This window comes from Nicotiana sylvestris, chromosome 8 (genome assembly GCF_000393655.2).
Source record: "Nicotiana sylvestris chromosome 8, ASM39365v2, whole genome shotgun sequence".
Classification (NCBI taxonomy): domain Eukaryota; kingdom Viridiplantae; phylum Streptophyta; class Magnoliopsida; order Solanales; family Solanaceae; genus Nicotiana; species Nicotiana sylvestris.
The window spans coordinates 201,256,064-201,278,027 of NC_091064.1; the positions used below are offsets into that span (position 1 = coordinate 201,256,064).

At 36.8% G+C, this 21,964-nt stretch overlaps 2 protein-coding genes across 2 annotated transcripts; one reads left to right on the forward strand and one right to left on the reverse strand.

The window, feature by feature from the left end:
• The first annotated feature begins 6,623 nt into the window (after nucleotides 1-6,623).
• LOC104234000 (RING-H2 finger protein ATL22-like) lies at nucleotides 6,624-8,445 on the forward strand. The gene is made up of 2 exons (XM_009787484.2): nucleotides 6,624-7,475; nucleotides 8,106-8,445. Exons 1-2 carry the CDS (start codon nucleotides 6,827-6,829, stop codon nucleotides 8,297-8,299), a joined length of 843 nt encoding a protein of 280 aa, XP_009785786.1. The 5' UTR covers nucleotides 6,624-6,826; the 3' UTR covers nucleotides 8,300-8,445.
• An 8,509-nt stretch (nucleotides 8,446-16,954) lies between these two features.
• LOC104214366 (signaling mucin HKR1-like) lies at nucleotides 16,955-19,288 on the reverse strand. The gene is made up of 4 exons (XM_070155149.1): nucleotides 18,803-19,288; nucleotides 18,584-18,715; nucleotides 17,879-18,495; nucleotides 16,955-17,107 (listed from the first exon to the last, which is right to left on the reverse strand). The coding sequence occupies exons 1-4, from the start codon at nucleotides 19,221-19,223 to the stop codon at nucleotides 16,955-16,957; spliced, it is 1,323 nt and encodes a 440-aa protein (XP_070011250.1). The 5' UTR covers nucleotides 19,224-19,288.
• Nucleotides 19,289-21,964: the final 2,676 nt, after the last annotated feature.

The following is a 21,964-nucleotide window of genomic DNA, read 5'->3' on the forward strand; positions in this document are numbered from 1 at the left end:
TCAGAGCCAAGGTACTGTCTAAGTATGCTCTGTGGTTGCAGCATAGTCTGATCTTCCACATCAGAAAAGATTTATCTTGGTAACTGAGTCAAGGTTCTGTCTGAGTATGCTCTGTGGTTGCAGCTTAGTCTGATCTTCCACACCAGAAAGGAAATAATCTTGATTTGTGTCGTCAGCTATTAAATAATATTTGTGTCAAAGATGGGAGACAATAAACAAGAAGAATCTACATCAAGTGTCAACAATACGTCATCATTGGCATCTTCGCTTATGACAAGAATTGTGTCAAATGCGAAATTTGCGGTAGAAATATTTGACGGGTCCGGACATTTTGGGATGTGGCAAGGCGAGGTTCTAGATGTCCTTTTTCAACAAGGGCTAGATCTGGCCATTGAAGAAAAGAAACCAGATGTTATTGGAGAAGAAGATTGGAGAATTATCAACCGTGTTGCTTGCGGTACCATTCGATCCTACCTTGCTAGAGAGCAGAAATATCCATACACAAAGGAAACTTCTGCAAGTAAATTATGGAAAGCACTGGAGGATAAATTTTTGAAGAAAAACAGTCAAAATAAATTGTACATGAAGAAGAGACTGTTTCACTTCACCTATGTTCCTGGTACCACGATGAATGAACATATCACCAGTTTCAATAAGTTGGTCACAGATTTGCAAAATATGGATACAACTTATGATGATGGTGACTTGGCCTTGATGTTGTTGGCGTCACTTCCTGATGAGTACGAGCACCTTGAAACTACTCTACTCCATGGAAATGACGAAGTTTCTCTCAGAGAAGTTTGTTCGGCTTTGTACAGCTATGAACAAAGAAAGCGAGAAAAACAGAAGGGCGGAGAAGGAGAAGCACTATTTGTGAGGGGTCGTCCTCAAAGTCAAATGAGGACAAAGAAGGGAAGATCCAAGTCAAGATCCAGACCCAGCAAAGATGAATGTGCCTTTTGTCGAGAAAAAGGGCACTGGAAGAAAGACTGTCCGAAGCTGAAGAATAAGGCCAAACATAACAATGGAAAGGCCATTATGGATTCAAATGTAGCTGATTGTGATGATTCAGACTTCTCATTAGTTACAACAGAGTCATTAACATCATCAGACATATGGTTGATGGACTCGGCTTGTAGCCATCATATGTGTCCCAACAGGGACTGGTTTGTGGAATTTCAAGAAGGAGAATATGGAGTCATCCACACAGCGGATAACAACCCTCTTACCTCATATGGCATTGGTTCAATACGATTAAGGAACCATGATGGAATGATCAGAACATTAACAGATGTTCGATATGTACCGGATTTGAAGAAGAATCTCATCTCTGTGGGAGCCCTGGAATCAAAAGGGTTTAAAATCATTGCAGAAAATGGAGTGATGAGAGTATGTTCCGGTGCACTAGTGGTAATGAAGGCTAATCGGAAGAATAATAATATGTACCGCTATTGTGGCAGTACAGTTATTGGGACAGCGACAGTGACATCCAGTGACGACAAAGAGGCAGAAGCAACCAAGCTATGGCACATGCGCTTGGGACATGCTGGAGGAAAATCCTTGAAAACTCTATCAGATCAAGGATTGTTAAAAGGAGTCAAGGCTTGCAACTTGGAGTTTTGTGAGCATTGTGTCAAAGGGAAACAGACAAGGGTTAAATTTGGTACAGCGATCCATAATACTAAAGGCATTTTGGATTATGTACACTCTGATGTTTGGGGTCCTTCCAAAACACCTTCATTGGGTGGGAAGCACTATTTTGTAACCTTTGTTGATGATTTTTCCCGAAGAGTATGGGTGTATACAATGAAGAGCAAAGATGAAGTGTTGGGAATTTTTCTCAAATGGAAGACGATGGTGGAGAATCAAACAGGCAAGAGGATCAAGTGTATTCGCACAGACAATGGAGGTGAATACAAAAATGATCATTTCAATAAGGTCTGTGAAAATGATGGCATCGTCCGACACTTCACTGTTAGACATACACCACAACAGAATGGAGTGGCAGAACGTATGAACCGGACCTTGCTGGAGAAGGTACGGTGTATGTTGTCCAATGCTGGCTTGGGCAAAGAATTTTGGGCTGAGGCAGTTACATATGCATGCCACCTCATTAATCGCTTACCATCTGCTGCTATTGATGGCAAGACACCATTTGAAAAATGGTATGGAAAGCCTGCTGTAGATTATGACTCTTTGCACGTGTTTGGCTCAACTGCATATTATCATGTGACAGAGTCAAAATTGGATCCAAGGGCAAAGAAGGCTATTTTTATGGGAATTACTTCTGGAGTCAAAGGATATCGCTTATGGTGTCCTATGACAAAGAAAGTAATATTCAGCAGGGATGTTACCTTTGATGAATCTGCTATGGTAAATAAGGTAACAGAAGATACCAAACAAAATGAAGGTGCTTCTAAGCAGGTGGAGTTTGAGGGAAAATTTTTATTTTTCCTACACAAGAAGCAGATGAGGAAACAAATGAAGATTACCCTCTGGAAGGAGAGCCAGTAGAGGAGATTCCAACTCAGGAACCTCAACAACAACTTGAATCAATAGCAACCAGCAGGCCAAAAAGAACAATAACGAAACTTGTTCGTCTCATAGAGACGGTTGCTTGTGCAACCTCAATTGTAGCTGATGATGTTCCTACTACTTATAAAGACGCTGTCCAAAGTTCAGAAGAAGATAAGTGGAGGATTGCCATGAATGATGAAATACAGTCCCTTCATCAGAATCATACATGGAGATTGGCCAATCTCCCGAAGGGAAAGAAAGCAATTGGGTGCAAATGGGTATTTGCAAAGAAGGAAGGATTTCCTAACCAAGTAGATGTTCGCTACAAAGCAAGATTGGTGGCCAAAGGATATGCTCAAAAGGAGGGAATTGATTACAATGAAGTGTTTTCTCCAGTTGTAAAACATTCCTCCATTAGAATTATGTTGGCTTTGGTAGCACAATTGGATTTGGAACTAGTTCAGATGGATGTAAAAACTGCGTTTTTACATGGAAACTTGGAGGAGGAAATCTACATGACTCAGCCAGAAGGATTCAAAGTTGCTGGAAAAGAAAATATGGTGTGCAAACTTGAAAAATCGTTGTACGGATTGAAACAATCTTCTAGACAATGGTACAAGCGATTTGACGAGTTTATGTTGCGGCAAGGGTACAAGAGAAGCAAATACGATCATTGTGTGTATTTGCACAAGCTTAAAGATGGTTCCTTTGTATATCTTCTCCTATATGTTGATGATATGTTGATAGCTTCCAAGAATTTGGAAGAAATTGATAAGTTGAAGATTCAACTGAAGAAGGAGTTCGAGATGAAGGATTTGGGTGAGGCAAAGAAAATTCTTGGCATGGAGATAATTAGAGATAGACGTTCAAAGAAACTCTGTTTATCTCAAAAGGAATATTTGAAGAGAGTACTTCAACGTTTTGGCATAGATGACAAGACTAAGCCAGTTAGTACTCCACTTGCTTCCCATTTTAAGCTAAGTACTACTATGTCGCCAATGGATGAAGCTGAACGAGAGTATATGTCAAAGGTACCATACGCAAATGCTGTTGGTAGCTTGATGTATGCAATGGTTTGCACAAGGCCTGACATTTCACAAGCTGTTGGAGTTATTAGCAGATATATGCACAATCCAGGGAAGGAGCATTGGCAAGCTGTGAAGTGGATTCTACGGTATATTCATAATACTGTAGATGTCGGGTTAGTTTTTGAGCAGGAAGACAATCAGTCTGTAGTTGGATATTGTGACTCAGATTTTGCGGGTGATCTGGACAAACGAAGATCAACTACTGGTTATGTGTTTACTTTTGCAAAGGCACCAGTTAGTTGGAAGTCTACTTTGCAGTCAACAGTTGCTTTGTCTACAACAGAGGCAGAGTACATGGCTATTACAGAGGCTGTGAAGGAGGCAATTTGGCTTCAAGGATTGCTAAAGGAGCTTGGTGTTGAACAAAAAGGTATCACAATTTTTTGTGATAGTCAAAGTGCTATTCAATTAGCGAAGAACCAAGTTTATCATGCAAGGACGAAGCATATTGATGTTCGGTATCATTTCGTACGAGAAATCATAGAAGAAGGAGGAGTCACAGTGAAGAAAATTCATACTACGGAGAATCCTGCTGATATGCTAACTAAGGTGGTGACTGCGATCAAGTTTCAACATTGTTTGGATTTGATCAACATTGTTGAACACTGAAGATTGAAGATGAAGACACAACCAAAATTTGTTATTGAGAGAGAATTGAAAATGTGGAATTTTGCCAAGGTGGAGATTTGTTGAAGTTTGGCAAAATGCCAAAGTCCCACATCGGTTGGGAGTTAAATTTTGGGGGGATTTTCCCCCTATAAAAGAAGGCCTAATGTTTAGGATTTAAACACACCTCTCATTTGCCTTCTCATCTGTTTAAGGCATTTGTATCTTCTCTCTTTAGTATTATTTCACTTGTATTTTTGGAGTGGAATAAAATATTGGTTGTCTCCGAGGAGTAGGCAAAATTAGCCGAACCTCGTAAATTCTGGTGTTCATTTTATTGTTGCTTTATTGTCTTATTTATTATTTGGTGGCTGTCATAATTTTTGGTATAATAATTGTGACTTATTCACACTATATACATTTGGCTTCTGCAACAGTAAGCTCACGCACTACTTCCTACCGCCTTTTGCTGACACTCGATGTATTACTAGGATTCCATTGAATTGATTTCCCCTACTGACTTCCCCAATTGCGTTTAGCTTGACATGGACGTTCCTGTATAATTGATTCGAAACTCTGAATTGCAATGTTCAGAATTCGGGCAACCAAAGAAAGTAGTTTCCAGATATGTCGACTACTTTCTCTTTTTTTTTGACATTGGAACTTGTGTTTACTATGGGAAAATGAGCAACCAGTTCTGAGTATTCACCGGAACTAAATGTCAAGCGAGTGAGGGAAAAAACTGACAAGTACTTCTTGACTAGGGGTGTAGATTGACCGGGTTGATTCGGTTTTTATCAAAATCAAATTAAACCAACTATATTGGGGGTTTTAAATCTATAAATCAAACCAAACCAACAAAAATCGGGTTTTTCAATTGCAACTTTTCGGGGGTTTTCGATAAAACTTATACTTCAAATATTTCTTTAGTACCTTTCTTTTGAGCCTTTGCTCACTCCTGAAGAATGTTGCACAAGATCTTTAATGTTGTAGACTCGCTTCTTTTTCTTCCAGTATAGAATGGACAATGATAAACTTTACCTGAAACTATTTCCTTTACATAACCTTCCTTTAATCTTTGATCCCAATTATCATCGTATTCTTCTATCTCTGATAAAATCTTTCAAAAAAGCCTCTAGCCCAACAATAGAATAGGATAATCCTTCAAAACATGCAAACTGAATATGTAAAATTATATTGCTTACAAATATATGTGAACAATTACTTCCCGCAAATTCAAGAAAAGATAGAAGTACCAAGAGATTTACTCATTCCTTTGAACCAATTGCTAAGTCCTTTATACCTTAAAGTTATGCATAAATACTTCCATCATCTTTAAGAAAAGATAGAAGTGCACCAGATATTTAGTCATTCCTTACCACTTAAATCATTGGTGATGATATGCGAATGTGATCATCCATTTTGTGTTACTATCTCAATGCTAAAAAGGATTCAAGAGTCATAGAATTACAGCCAAGAGTCATAGAAATACCTGAAAAATTTGTAAATAGTTACAGCCAAGAGTCATAAAATTACAGCTTTGGGCTTGGGCTTATTTTGTTGTTCTACAAGAGTGGGCTACAATTTAACTCCAACCTATTATTAAATTGTTAATAAACAAAGATCTTGATAAATTTAAATAAATATTTAGAAATTATATTATATTAATATTTTAATCTATAAAATAATTCCAAAAAATAAATATATGTAATGTTGGGTTGGGTTGGTCTCGGTTTGGCTTTTTTTAATTAATACCAAACCAAACCAATTATGATCGGGTTTCTTTTTCCAATACCAAACCAAATCACTATCAGTTTTTTTTTTTCAGTTTGACTCGATTTGTCGGTTTTCGTCGTACACCCCTATTCTTGACCAAGGAAATACCTTCTACCTTCTTGCAACTCCTTATTTTTTTCACTCCAAATAAATGTTACATGAGGTATTATGATCTCTGAGTTGTTAAGCTATTTTTGAATGTTTAAGCTATTTTGGCAATTGACCTAGAAAAAAATGACTCAACTGAAATCCACCATTAACGCTTCAAAAAGAAGAGAACCATTTTGGATGTATTTGAGGACACAAGTACAAAGAAAGTTGAACAAGTCAAATTCGTCTTACTTAATCCAAACACAAATGAATGCATTGACTATACGTGGAGCAAAATGTGAAAGTCACCGCCATCAACACTTTCCATACTTACCAAGAGTTTAACTTTTATGCATTAATAAACTTTTATATTATCAAGTCATTTTAAAAGTAGCAATAAGTAATTATCCATATCCATAATTAGAGAAATTTGTAACTTCGAAAAATAAAGTAACATGCTATTACACATAAAATTGCAAGGTTAGTGCAAAAATTATTTACACTATCAGCATATAAAAATTAAATCCGTGTGCTAATATTGAGGTGATAGTAGCTGGAAGGTCACTTTGATACTTTGCCCGTCTAACACTTGAGGTCTCCCAGTCTAGAATCTTTACCCCTTCCCCACTCCTCACAGCCCCTTTATCTCATTCCAATTACAGACCCCCCAAAAATAAATCTTGAAATAGAAGTAAAGAATCGGTGAAATCCTATTTCATTTGGATGTTTGTTTACCTTCTGAATATTATATGGATACTCTGATCTTCATTCTTATTCTACATGTAAAAGCACAGGCACATACAAATAGTTGCTCACCAATTAACTGTTCAAATGGCTCTGATATCAACATTCAGTTTCCTTTCAGACTGCAGGAATTTCAGCCTCAACACTGTGGTCTCTCTGGTTTTGATCTACACTGTAAGCAAAACAAAACCACAGTCCATTTCCCATCTTATGGGGATTTAGTCATTAAATCCATTTCTTATGATCTAAAAAAGCTTGACTTACTCGACCCCAAAAACTGTGTCCACCAAGTTTTCTTGAATCTGAATCTTTCTCACACCCCATTTAGTTATTACTATATCTTGAAGGAGTATCAGTATCTGAATTGTTCAGCTCAACTTTCAGCTTCTTTTTTACAAGTCCCCTGTCTAAGTGGCTTTAAACATCATGTTTATGTTGTGGAAACATCATTTGTTATGCCTGATTTTTGTAGCCATGTCAAAACTGTAGGAATCCCATTTTCATATAGTCCTTTCCTTTCTGATAACACTTTTGGCCTTGGTTTAACGTGGAACATGGAAAAATCTCAAGACAGTATAGCAACAAAATTTACAACTTCAGTTCAACAAGAAGCAGGGCAGTTTAAAAAACTCATTGACATAGCAAATGATAAAGGTAAGTTATTAATCAACTCTGTGACATAGCAATAGATTTATATTACTGTTCTTATTGCTTGTTGCTTTATTTTTACCGTCCTTAAGCAGAGGGTCTATCTGAAACAGACTCTCTGTCTTTATAGGGTAGGGATAAGGCTGCGTACACACTATAAGCTAGGTTTGTTGTTGTTCTTTTGGTAAGAGGGAAAACTCACAGCCGCTACAACCTCTGCCACAGCCTCTGCCCTTGCCCTTCAGGTTTTTTGTTGTTGTTGTTGTTGTTGTATTCTTGGGGTCGACTATATAAATCTTCATATTCATTATTCAGTTTGTGCTTTGCATTGACTGACTGTTGACCTACTACAGTCAAACTTCTCTATAACAACCTCATTTGTTCCGAATTTTTTTGGCTATTATCGCGAAGTGTTGTTATATATAACATATATTATAACATAGCATAGAAATTGGTTCCGGAAGAAGTTTAGCTTTTATAGAAATGTTGCTATAGAGAGGTCTGACTGTTCAACCTTCCTCCTTTATCATCGGAACTTTGGACAAGCTAAATTTTGGTGTTTGATTGACCAATTATTTAAGTGTTGAAATTTAACAATATATACTTTAATTAGGCTCTCTTCTTTCTAATTTGCAGCCTTGGCATGTATTATCCTGTTCATATTTGTAGTGGTGATGCTGTTAAACATAAAGAAATTATCTCATTCTACAAAGAGAATGGAGGTGGAGAAGGAGAAAGAGAATCAGAAGGAACCTCATACTGCTGCCATTTTAGGGGACTATGAAGCTTTGAAGCCCAAAGACAATCCTTGGCCAATGTCAAGGTGTTGAACGATCTAATCTAGGAACAAACTTTTGACATAAACATTCAGAATCAAATTGCTTTCTAATTGTTTTAAAACGATTGAGAAAAGCTCTTAAATATGTTACGAAATCTGTGGAACTTTTGGTGGGCTTTGAATACTATGAAAGTTCATGCAAACGAGTAATATGAAGAAATTGGATGTTTCATAGATATGTTATGCTTATGAGTCATGTGGGTCATATTTCTTTATTATTATTATTATTATTACTACTACTATTGGCTAGCTTGTGTGTATTTGTATTAATCCCTCGGGTGGTACATGTTATCTCCCACCAACACAAATATTGAGTAATGTTGTCTATCGTTTAGACAAATTAGAAGAAACCATAGTCTTTCTTCTGTTGGGATTGGAATCTTAATTTTCCGGAATCCTTTTCCTGATCACTAGAATACACCCATGGTGTGCCATATTTTTTTTTTGTTATTGTACTAAAAATAGTGGCACATTCAATATCTGACACTACTTTCACTCCTTTATCTGAAAACTTTTTTCTATGTGAAGTTGGATCAGTAAAGAGACAAACTCATGTTGTTCTCTTTTCTTGGACTCGAAGATCTCAAATTTGTATTGCTTTTTGTTTTATTTTGGAACAAAGCTTCAAGAATATTTTTGAGAAAAAAGAGATAGTGGACAAAATTGTCAAAAAGCAAGAAAGCCTGTAAGTAACTACTCCGTGTGTTTCATATTATGTGTCGTATTTCTCTTTTACACGCCCTTTAAAATATTAATTAGAAAAGGAATTGGACTATGCTACCCTTATTATGTCATAAAATATAATCTTTCTTTATTGAAAATAAAGTTCTATTCATGAGTTATCTCCATCTTCAAGAACAATTATTACTAAGGGTAAAAAAGGAAAAAATAATCAGTTTTGACTTAAACTTCTAAAATAACAAATAATTTGAGAAAACTATTTTTAGTAAACACGACTGTGTTAATAGACACGGAGGGAGTAAGTAGTAAGAAAATAACCACTATTTGATTTCTGCAAGTGTCGAGGGGGGAAAGAAGAAAGGCGTGCAAACTGCGAACCATAATTAACTTAGCAATCTTTTGATTGACTGCATTAGCAAAATAATCCTAACATAAAATCTTGCACAAAATTATGCTGTTTGTTTGGCTGAATAAAAAATAATAATCTCAACATTATTAATAATACATCATCTGTTTGGCCGAAAAAGAAAAAATAATCTCCCAATTAATAGAAGTTTTAGCTGCGGTATTAATAAGCTTAATACTCGTGTAAGTTATATTTTATGCGAGATTGAATGTTCATTAAAAATACGTCCAATGAGAATACATGTATACTGTATAGTAATATATGGGTAAAATTCTTTAATAAAAATAATTTTACAATTAATGGCAGATCCAATAATGTATATGTATTGGAAAAAAACTGATTTTATATTAAAAATGATGTGGCATGACACGTGGATTAGTTGAATGGTCAAAGAACAACAATTGACTAAGAGGCACGGTGAAAACAGCCACGGGAAGAAGAATTTAAATAGGCACGAGACGACGTATAGATACGAGTCTCGTACCAATTTAAATTATTTACAACCAATGGATTAGAAGGCATTGAAAGCAAGGATCAGATGACAGAAAGGAGTCCAAATTCATTATTAAACGTTTGATACGTTATAAAGTTGGTATTTAATAGGAATGATTGTATAACGGCTTATTTAATGTCATTTATTGCTCATGATTATATCATTAAAGCTGAGGCTTTATTCCTTTACCTAGAATGATCTATAAAAGGAAGAAGTATCATCATTTGTAAGGACACGGAATACTATTGAGAATTCATTGAAATACTTATCTATTTACCTTCTACCATTGTTCTCAAAAGTATTTTATTTTTTGTCTCCTGATTATCAGTAACCCGAATTTCTCTTTTAGCTTTGACCAAGGACTCAGATTTTTGGTGAAACAAATTGGTTCCGTTACCGGGAATCTGATAATCTTTCCTTTTAAGCTATATCTTATCTATTATCGTCACCATGTCAAACAATAACGCCGACAACAACAGTAACAACACATTGGGAAACCATGAGAATCAAATACATCAAAATCAAGATATCGTGGTTCCCTCTCCTTTAAATTCACCACGTCAATCTCGTGAAGGCACTCCTGTTACTGAATCCCGTGCTGATCAACAAGAGCAATCTGAACATTTTGAAGGAGTTACAACTGAAGCTTTGCAAAAGCTAATCGATGCACAAGTCGGCAAAGCTCTTCAGGCACTTGTTAGTCGTTTGCCTGCTGCGCCACCTACACCGACTCCTAATAATAATACATTGGAGAACCCCCGTTCTGGTCTTGATAATTCTGGAAACGGAGCAACCCCCAGTGAACCACAAGAAGGGGGACTAGGTAATTTAAATAATTCATATTTGCAAAATTTAGTACTAACCTTGCAGAAACAGCTGAAGGAACAAAATGAGCGAATAGAACAAATCCCTGGAGTTCCACCTGTAATAAAAGGAATAGACACGGACAAATACTCACAACAACCATAGAAGCCTAGTGCTGCTCCCCTTTCAATTCCGAAAAAATTCAAAATGCCTGACATCCCGAAATATGATGGTACTACAGACCCACGTGACCACGTGACTGCATTTACAACCGGCGTGAAAGGCAACGACTTGACCAAACAAGAAATTGAATCAGTATTGGTCAAGAAATTTGGAGAAACACTCACCAAGGGTGCATTAACCTGGTATTCTCTTTTATCTGAAAATTCTATTAATTCTTTTGCTGAGCTTGCAGATTCTTTTATTAAAGCACATTCGGGAGCACAAAAAGTTGAGAAAAGGATGGAAGATATTTTCAAAATCAAACAAGGGGATTCGGAGTTGCTTAGAAACTTCGTTGATAGATTCCAACGTGAAAGAATGACTCTACCTCGTGTGCCAGACAATTGGGCTGCTATAGCTTTTGCAAGTAATTTAAATGACAAAAGTTCTGAAGCCACGAGACGACTCAAAGAAAGTCTTCGAGAATTTCCTGCAACCACATGGAATGATGTTTACAACAGGTATAGCACGAAGCTGCGAATCGAAGAAGATACCGTACCTAAGCTCCATCATGAAGAAAGGGGCGGTACCCGAAGGTCAGATTCCGAAAAAAGATCAGGTAAAAACAGGTACGATCCATATATGGGACCCGCAGGAAAGGACCCACGGTCGAAGCAAGATAACCAGCAATACGATCAAAAGTCAAGGAACCGGGATTCTGGCTCTTCTTCAAAGTTCAGGAATGATCGGAATAGACAAGAATCACGTGATGATGACAGGAGTTTAAAGGCACGATTCGGTGGATATAATTTTAACGTCTCTACCTCCGAGCTCGTATCTGTTTTAAAAAGCATGGGAGATAAGGTACGGTGGCCGAAAGAAATGCGGTCAAATCCAAGTAGACGCAATCCGGATCATTGGTGCGAATTTCACAACGATCACGGGCACAAAACTTCAGAATGCAGATTCCTGCAAAGTGAAGTAGATCATTTATTGAAGCAAGGATACCTCACTGAGTTATTTAGTGAGAAAGGAAAACAAGCTTATATGAAAAACAGACAAGAACCACCACAACCTCCTTCACCCAAGAGGACAGTGAATGTCATAAGCGGGGGAGAAGATATTCATGGCATAACTTACACAGCTTCCAACAAGGTTTCTAAGGTAACGATTACACACGGGAAACGGGTGCGGCAGGTCCTTGACAATGAAAGCATTTCGTTCGATGACGCAGATACCGAAGGAGTGACAACTCCACATAATGATGCACTTGTAATATCTTTACTTGTACATGATACTAATGTAAAACGAGTTTTGATTGATCCAGGAAGTTCTGTAAATATTATATTACTAAGGGTACTGCGGGAAATGCAAGCTGAAGACAAAATGTTACCCAAGGCGCACACCTTATCAGGCTTCGACAATTCAAGTGTAGTAACAAAAGGTGAGGTAATACTAACAACTTTTGCTATGGGTGTTGTGAAGGAAACTAAATTTCAGGTAGTTATTATGGAAATGGCCTACAATATGATCATGGGAAGGCCATGGATACACGATATGGATGTTGTCCCATCAACCCTACATCAGGTTATCAAATTCCCATCACCATGGGGAATTTGTCAAATTCGTGGGGATCAACAGATGACCAGAAATGTCAACGCTGTAACAAGTACGAGCGCCGTAAATAAAGCAAAATAGCAATTACAGGAAACAGTTGAAGGTAAAAAAGATCAAACTTCAACTGAACAAGAGAAAACAGATTTGGACTCAAGGCCTGACACAATTCAAGAACCTGAAGAGAATGAAAGCATCAAAACGACGATTGAAGAGCTTGATGCAGTGATGTTATTTGATCAACAACCTGAACGGAAGGTTTATATCGGGGCTAATTTAAACACGAACATGCGAGGTATGATAATCGAATTTTTAAAAGCTAACTTAGATTGCTTTGCTTGGTCCCACGCTGATATGACAGGGATACCACCAAATGTGATGACTCACAAACTCAACGAGGACCCTTCTTTCACACCAATAAAGCAAAAGAAACGGAAACAAGGTGCTTTCAAGAACCAGGTGATTCAGGATGAAGTCCAAAAATTATTAAAAATCGGATCAATCCGTGAGGTAAAATATCCTACTTGGTTAGCTAACACGGTGGTTGTACCCAAGAAAAATGGTAAGTGGCGTGTTTGTGTAGATTATACTGATTTAAATAAAGCATGTCCAAAAGATTCATTTCCCTTACCACATGTAGATCAACTAATTGATGCGACCGCAGGTCATGAACTTTTAAGTTTTTTAGATGCATACTCAGGATATAATCAAATCAAAATGGATCCTGGTGATGAAGAAAAAACTTCTTTCATCACAGACAGGGGGACTTATTGTTATAAAGTAATGCCCTTTGGTCTCAAAAATGCTGGGGCAACCTATCAAAGGTTGGTCACCAAAATGTTCCAAGAACATTTAGGGAAAACAATGGAGGTATATATAGACGATATGCTCGTCAAAACCCAGCAATCTCATGATCATATTTCTCATCTATCTATTACTTTTGAAATTTTGCGAAAATTTAATATGAAACTCAACCCAGAAAAATGTGCATTTGGAGTTGCATCAGGTAAGTTTTTGGGTTTTCTTGTTTCTAACCGTGGTATTGAAGTGAATCCTTCTCAGATCAAAGCAATAGAAGAAATCCCGGATATCCTTACTAATAAAAAGGAAGTACAACGATTAACGGGAAGAATTGCAGCTTTGGGGAGATTTATTTCCAAATCCTCAGAAAGGTGTTTTAAGTTTTTCTCTGCACTTAAAAAGCAAGATCATTTTGAATGGAATGAAGATTGTCAGCAAGCCCTTAGAAATTTGAAAACTTATTTGTCAAAACCACCGTTGTTGGCAAAACCGAAGGTAGGGGAAAAACTTCTCATTTATCTGGCCGTATCTGAAGTCGCGGTAAGTGCTGTTTTAGTCCGCGAGGACCAAGGTAAACAATCTCCTATTTATTACGTAAGTAAGTCCTTATTGGAAGCTGAGACACGATACCCACAGCTAGAAAAATTAGCATTAGCTTTGGTCATGGCATCTAGAAAGTTAAGACCTTATTTTCAATGTCATCCCATTGTTGTAGTTACTGCTTTTCCGCTTCGAAATATTTTGCATAAACACGAACTTTCAGGAAGATTAGCAAAATGGGCTATAGAACTAAGTGAATATGAAGTTATTTATCAACCCAGGACCGCTATAAAGTCTCAAGTACTAGCTGATTTCGTGGCTGATTTTAGCCAGGGGATGCATTTAGAAGCAGAAAAAGAATTATTAGTTTTTAATGGTGCGAACCCGGGGACTTGGGTTTTATACACTGACGGTTCATCTAATGTAAAAGGGGCAGGCTTAGGAATAGTCCTCGTACCACCTGCGGGTGAGACCATTAGACAGGCTATAAAATGTCATTCTATAACTAACAATGAAGCAGAATATGAAGCTGTAATTGCAGGTTTAGAATTGGCACGAGAACTCGGCATAACACAGATTATAATCAAGAGTGATTCTCAACTCGTGGTTAATCAGATGCTGGGGACTTACACAGCCAGAGAGTCACGAATGCAAGAATACCTCGCAAAGGTACGGGAGTTAATAAAGCAATTCCAAACTTGGAAAGTAGTGCAAGTCCCAAGAGATGAGAATGTAGAGGCAGATGCTTTAGCAAACCTTGCATCCGCAGCAGACGTGGCAAACAATACAGATGCTTCAGTCATACATCTATTTCATTCCGTTCTTGAACCTGACAAAAACGAGGTAAATTTTAATCATCTAACATGGGATTGGAGAAATGAAATTGTTGCCTTTTTACAGCACGGAACCGTGCCTAATGACAAAGGAAAGGCTTACGCGCTTCGCAAAAGAGCTGCACGATATTGTTTATATCAAGGTAATCTTTATCGAAAGATGTTCGGCGGACCACTAGCAAGGTGTCTCGGCCCTTCTCAAACCGAATATGTCATGAGAGAAGTACATGAAGGACATTGTGGGAATCACGCAGGAGGACGGTCACTGGTAAGAACATTAATTCGCACAGGATATTATTGGCCTAAGATGGAAGAAGAGGCAACCAGTTTCGTGTCCAAGTGTGATAAATGTCAAAGGTACGGCAATAATATGCACAGACCAGCTGAGTTACTACATCCTGTTTTAGCCCCTTGGCCCTTTATGAAATGGGGAATGGATATCGTAGGTCCACTTCCACAAGCAAAAGGTCAGGTAAAATTTCTACTTGTACTTACAGATTATTTCACTAAATGGGTAGAAGTAGGGGCATTTAAACAGGTACGAGAAAAAGAAGTTAAAGACTTCATATGGCGAAATATAATATGCCGCTTTGGAGTACCAAAGGAGATCGTATGTGACAATGGACCACAATTCATTGGAGCACAAGTTACAGAATTTCTTCGAAGTTGGCAGATCAAAAGAATAACATCTACGCCATATCATCCAGTGGGGAATGGACAAGCGGAATCAACTAACAAAGTTATTATCAATAACTTGAAAAAGAGGTTACAAGATTCAAAAGGTAATTGGCCTGAGGTGTTACTCGGAGTACTATGGGCTTATCGTACAACGACTAAAACAGGCACTGGAGAAACACCATTTTCGATGGTTTATGGTACGGAAGCCTTAATACCAGTTGAAATAGGTGAGCTAAGCACACGGTACAATCAGGCAACGGAGGAATCCAATAATGAGGAGATGCGGGTTAGCCTAGATTTACTTAAAGGAAGAAGAGAAGCTGCTTTGATAAGGATGGCAGCACAAAAGCAAGTAATAGAACGATATTACAATAGGAAAGCACGCCTCAGATTTTTCAAAATTGGGGACTTCGTGCTTAAAAAGGTGTTCCAATCTGCAAAAGCTGCTAACTCAGGAAAGCTAAGTCCAACATGGGAAGGACCATACAAAGTCCGTGGCATTGCGGGAAAAGGAGCATACCAGTTGGAAACAATGGATGGTAAAGTTTTACCCTCACATTGGAATGCTGTCCACTTAAAAAGATATTACTTTTAAGAAAGTACCTACGGTCAGGTATCATCATGTAAAAATTCTTCTCTTGGTTTATTAATATTTTACTAACGATTTTAGATGCTAGGCTAAATATCCTAACTCGTGCCAAATGATGAGTCACAACCTGCAAGGCAAAATGGAGTATGCTTAAATTCCTAGCCCAGGGTTACAATTAATCTGATGGAAATACACACGAGTTAGGCAGTCTTCATCTATAATCACACCGTCGAGTCCCGTATATCTTTCTGTTTCAAGGAAAAGGGCCAAAGTAAAAGAAATAAACAAGTGCTCGAGGCTTCATACTTCACCGCTCAAACACTTGGGGGACTACATATTATACACAGATAGGTGCAAAGAAACAGATACGAGTATCGAACAAAAATCGGCCACAAAGAAGCAAGTGTTGAGAAGAAGTTACGAAGTCTTCAGCATTCATGAGAACAACAGAGTCATCTCTCAAACTCATAAACAAAGTCACCTCTCAAACCCTTCTTAACATGTAAAGATAGGGTCATGACTATGTACTGAAACAGGTTATAAAAAAAACCTTGTTTATTTTATGTTATTTACAAATCTGTTACAAGAAAAACAGTTACGAGAAAAGTTGTAGATGTATTGTAATACATGTAACAGTCAAACACTTGTTAAAAGTTTATGAATGAAAACTTTCCAAAGTTGTTTCATACAAAACGTGTGTTTTCCTATTACTTTCATCGTATTTTAACACCATTATGAAGTTGAGACGTCTTCTTCATTAAGTGTCGATAAAATAAAAGCGCCCTCTTTTATAAGCCTCATGTCAATAAGTCATGGGAAGAATCATAAAGCATTTTCAAAGGATAAAAATGCTAAACTATTCTATAAGTCCTAAATAAGTAAGGAAAAGGCAAGAGTAGAACACATTGAAGTACTAACAAAACTTCTTGATATAATTAAAAAGACTAAGTAGAAACTTAGTCAATAAAAGTTTATACAAGTGCCCCATTATGATAACTGGGGACTTTCACCAAAAAATCCTTTAAAAAAACTAAGGGATAAAACCATCATTCAATTGAGGGGGTTGTCACGGAAGCTTCAACTTCCACAGACTGGGTTGTAGAAGTTTCACCCTCTGAAGCTGGAATAGCAACATTTTCAGGAACTTCAAGGGCAGGAGAAGGAGTATCAGTAGACTGTTGGCTTTTCTCGGATGGTATCTATGACTTTGGCCAGTTCAGACTGCAAGTCAAAACCCTCTTGAGCAGCTTCCGTCAAAGCATCACGACGAGAATTCAGAAAAGCCCAACTCACTTCTATGTTAAAATTTTCCTCTAGAAGTCCATATTCCTTTTCCCACATAGCAAGATCGTTTTTTAAAATTTGATTTTCAGCTAAATGGGAATCAAGGGAAGCTTCAAGAGAAGCATGAGAACTCTTCAAGGCTTGAATCTCGTCAGAAGAAGTCTGTAAGTCAGCCTGAGCTTGAGTCAAGCTTTGCACTAACTCTCCTGCATATTCTTCCTTTTTAGCCAAAAGTGCCTTCAGCTCTCTAACTTCTTCACTAGCTCTGGATAATTGTTCTGACAAAGAGCATTCCAAAAGCTCTTTGTCTCTTTTCAATTGGCTTGAAGAGGCTTTGACTGTTGCCAGTTCAGAAGTTAAACCACGGTTTTGCTGCTCTAGGAGATTTTTATCTTCTTGCAACTCTTCTATGGTCCCTTGAGCATTTTCGAACTGCTCCTTCCAATTGGTTGCTTCAAGTTGGGCTCCCCTAGCTATTTCCTCAGCCTCGTGGACAGACTTTTCAGACTCACGAGCTTTTCTTTCCAGTAAGTAAATTCTTCTCATTAATTCTGTGCTAATAAGGTTAGCCTATAGAGGTAAGTCATGGAAATGAGAAATTGAAGATAATTTAAAAAAAAAAAAGAGAAAATGAGCCAAACATCGGCTCTGCCGGTCTTCCTCAGGAGGCTATGATTGGCAGGAACCTCCAAAGTAACACTTCTCATTGTCATATTTCCGCTGCTAGAACCTGTCTCTGTATGATGAATAGAGGGAAGAGGAGCAGCGGAAGGAATGGAGGGAAAAGATGTAGAAACCAACATCGGAGCAGAAGCAGGTGCGGTTGAAGCAGCCAAGGGAACAGATATAGAAGCGGTAGAAATTGGCAAACAAACGGAAGTTGTTAAAGCTGGTAAAGAAACACTTACGGCTTGCAGAGGAATGGAGGAAATAGGAACAAATGAGGAAAGAGGAGCTTCATCAAAAACAGGTCCGAGCTCGCCACTCCCGAAACCACTGTCAAAAAGGTGCTGAATTGACTCATTATTATCTCTTGGTTCGGCATCCTCATCAGATTGAATCAAAACAGGCTCGGTGGCGGAGGTACGAGCAGGAGTGTTTTCAATTTCATTATCAATGATTATTCGTCTCCTGGCCCTTGGCCTGGTAATTAGGGAGGTACCCTCCTCTTCTTCTTCAGAACTTTCCTTTGTAGCTTTTCTTTTAGGCAGCAAGGCTCGAGCCTTATCTAAATCCAGAGCAGCATTCGCAGACATGCGAATGGCCATAGCTACTTCAGCTGTCATTCCTCTAATGCCAAATCCTGATTAAAGAATGGATATACATGATTAAAGTTGAGGAAAAAGTGCTTAACATGTAAAACAAAAAATTTTAAAAAAAAGGGGGGATACCATGTGTTTTGACTTTCCAGCCATGTAAAGAAGAAATTGATTTCCAAGTTCTCTGCTCCCTAGTAGCAATCTTCAAAAGTGAGTCTACCCAACCACGAAAGTTGGGAATAGGTTCCACATCTCCCATGGTTGCTACAAAAAACCAAGAAGGGACGAGGTTAAAAACAACATTCTTTTGAAATTCTCAAAAGTAGGTACGGTAAATAAGAGGAAACTTACGTTCAAAATTCCACTTCTCAGGAAAGGGAATATTTGTTTCGCCAATCAAATCCACTGTACGGACAGCAACGTAACGGATATACCATCCACGATCTTTATCATCCTCAGGGTTTACCAAAACTTTTTTGCTCCTTGCAGTTAAGGTGAAAACCCCATGGCGTATTAAGTTGGGATGGTATAGATGAATGAGATGAGAAAAGGTGAAATTGACATTGGCCTTGGATGATAAATATCTCAAACAAGCCACTGTTCTCCACACCAATGGACCAATTTGGGCCAAACAAATTGTAAAGAAACGACAAAAATCGAGAATAACTGGGTCAATCGGAGGATTAAAACCTAAAGTGAAGGGGTAAGTGTAAACAGAAGAATACCCATTTCTAAAAGAGGAAATTCTTTGATTTGGGGAAGGAATTGACATTCGGAGACTATCCTTCCAGTTACAATCTCTTCTTATGGTGGGGATTGTAAGCTCGGTTACTAATGTTGGGTAAGTATCGGCTCTTTCTAAATTTTTAATTTGTTTTTGAAGAGACGTTTTGTCACTTTCAAAAGACAAATCGCCGGGAACTATATCATCAACTGAGGGTTCTTGAGAAGTATCAAGAATTTCCCTACTTTTAGAAGAAGGGGCTTTTGGGACAAAACTCCTTGAAGAAGAACCAGAGGAACCGCCTCGCGTAGATTCTAACCCTGTTCGAAGCCTACTTCCTCCGCCTCTTCTGTGTCTAACAGGGGCGTTGGGGAACTGATCTAGAATTGGAACATTTTTACGGTTAGGGTTTGAAGAAGACAATGTTAAGAAGGAAGTATGTGCTGAAGATTTGTGAAGAAGACAAAGGAAGACAAAGTTATGTGTAAAATGGGAACCGTCAACTTTTTAAGTATAATGATGAAAAGCCTATAATAAAGGCAGCTATCACTTCGTAAATAGTGAGAATGAAGAAGTCTCGAAGAAGGGTATGAATAGCGGAATCAATTATAAAATGACACATGGACAGAACATTAAATGGAAAAGACTGCTGAGACGTTAGTACTGTCATGAGCATTAATTGTGGCAAAAGTTCTTTTTACATGAAGATCCACTTCCCAATTATTTAATTGATAAAAAAAATGGAAAGTGGGGGGACTATCTGTATTGGAAAAAAACTGAATTTATATTAAAAATGATGTGGCATGACACGTGGATTAGTTGAATGGTCAAAGAACAGCAATTGACTAAGAGGCACGGTGAAAACAGCCACGGGAAGAAGAATTTAAATAGGCACGAGACGATGTATAGATACGAGTCTCGTACCAATTTAAATTATTTACAGCCAACGGATTAGAAGGCATTGAAAGCAAGGATCAGATGACAGAAAGGAGTCCAAATTCATTATTAAACGTTTGATACGTTATAAAGTTGGTATTTAATAGGAATGATTGTATAACGGCTTATTTAATGTCATTTATTGCTCATGATTATATCATTAAAGCTGAGGCTTTATTCCTTTACCTAGAATGATCTATAAAAGGAAGAAGTATCATCATTTGTAAGGACACGGAATACTATTGAGAATTCATTGAAATACTTATCTATTTACCTTCTACCATTGTTCTCAAAAGTATTTTATTTTTTGTCTCCTGATTATCAGTAACCCGAATTTCTCTTTTAGCTTTGACCAAGGACTCAGATTTTTGGTGAAACAGTATAGAAGGAGATTCAGAAATATGCTAGGATGTCATAGTGGGCCTGAATTTATGACCTAAAATAACTTTTGAACATCATTTTTCATTATGTACTATTTTTTCTTCGTGTCAAGAAAACTCAACAACTTATGCATATAATCTAAATAATCTATGTCTATCTATACTATATTAAAAACACGAAGGCCCTTAGCGAAATGTCGTTCGCCTTTTTTACCCTTTAAAAATATATTTTACATCGGATAAAATTGTAAAATTAAAAAACTTTCCAAATATTTAGGAGTTCTAAGTTAGACTAAGTTTTTTCTAAATAATTTACTATTTGATATCTTCTCCTAATAAGGATACAAAATATTAAGACAATAAAAGAATCCAAAAAGGTAGGAGGAAATGTTTTTCGTTAGTTCCCAACAAGGAAACTTCACGATTTTGTGTAAAATTTCTGTTCTTTGTCCTTGTTTAATCATAAAGACCAATTTTGCCTCTTTATTTCCCTTTCATATAATTTATTTATTCTTTTTAAATTTTCATTATTTTTTTTAGAAGTTTGGTTGTTAAATTCGTTTATTTCTCAAATTTTCTACGACATTAGGTTTTAGGGAAGAGTAATTATTTTTGGAAAAAAGTAATAACTAATTTGTGATAAAATATTAATTAGCGTAATCTAATTTACGAAAATACCTAAAGTACCTCAATAAAAATTCGTGTTAAAAAAGAAACTAATATTATTATTAAGAAATTTTATTGCATAATTTAACTTTAAAAATAGGACTTAGTTACGAAATTCTTCTTGTAGCTGATCACTTTTTTTTTATTGATCTATCACTAACAATAATTTTTTATTATTTAACTACATAATTTTTTCGTCGCTAATTTATTTCTTTATGTAGTTGACTTGTCTAGAATACATGGTATCTAGACGATTATTTTGATACGAAACTAATATAAAAGAACACTAAACTTTCAAAATCATCTTGGTTACGTTGTTTCATGCTTAGCCTCTACTTTTATTTTTTTACTAAATAGGCTCAATATTTGTCATTTTCAAGAGCTTATATTAAAAATATATATATTTTTAAGGGATTATATTTTTATAATTTTATATGCATCGTACAAGGTACACGTGCATCGCGCGAATCTATACTATATTAAAAGCACAAAGGCCCTTAGCGAAATATCGTTCGCCTTTTTTACCCTTTAAAAATAGGTTTCACGTTAGATAAAATTGTAATTTAATTAACTTTCCTAATATCTAGCACTTTAAAATCAACTAAAATTTTGACTATTAAATATTTTCTTATTGAACTAGGTAAAAAGTCCTCATATTTAGGATCTAACATTTAAGAATTTAAAACCAAATAAGATTTTACTTAAGTAAATTCTTTCCTTATTTACTTCATAATTAATTTATTTACTTCATAATTAATTTGTCTTCGTTAGATTTCTTACGTCTATATTTGTTCTATATAAAGTTTA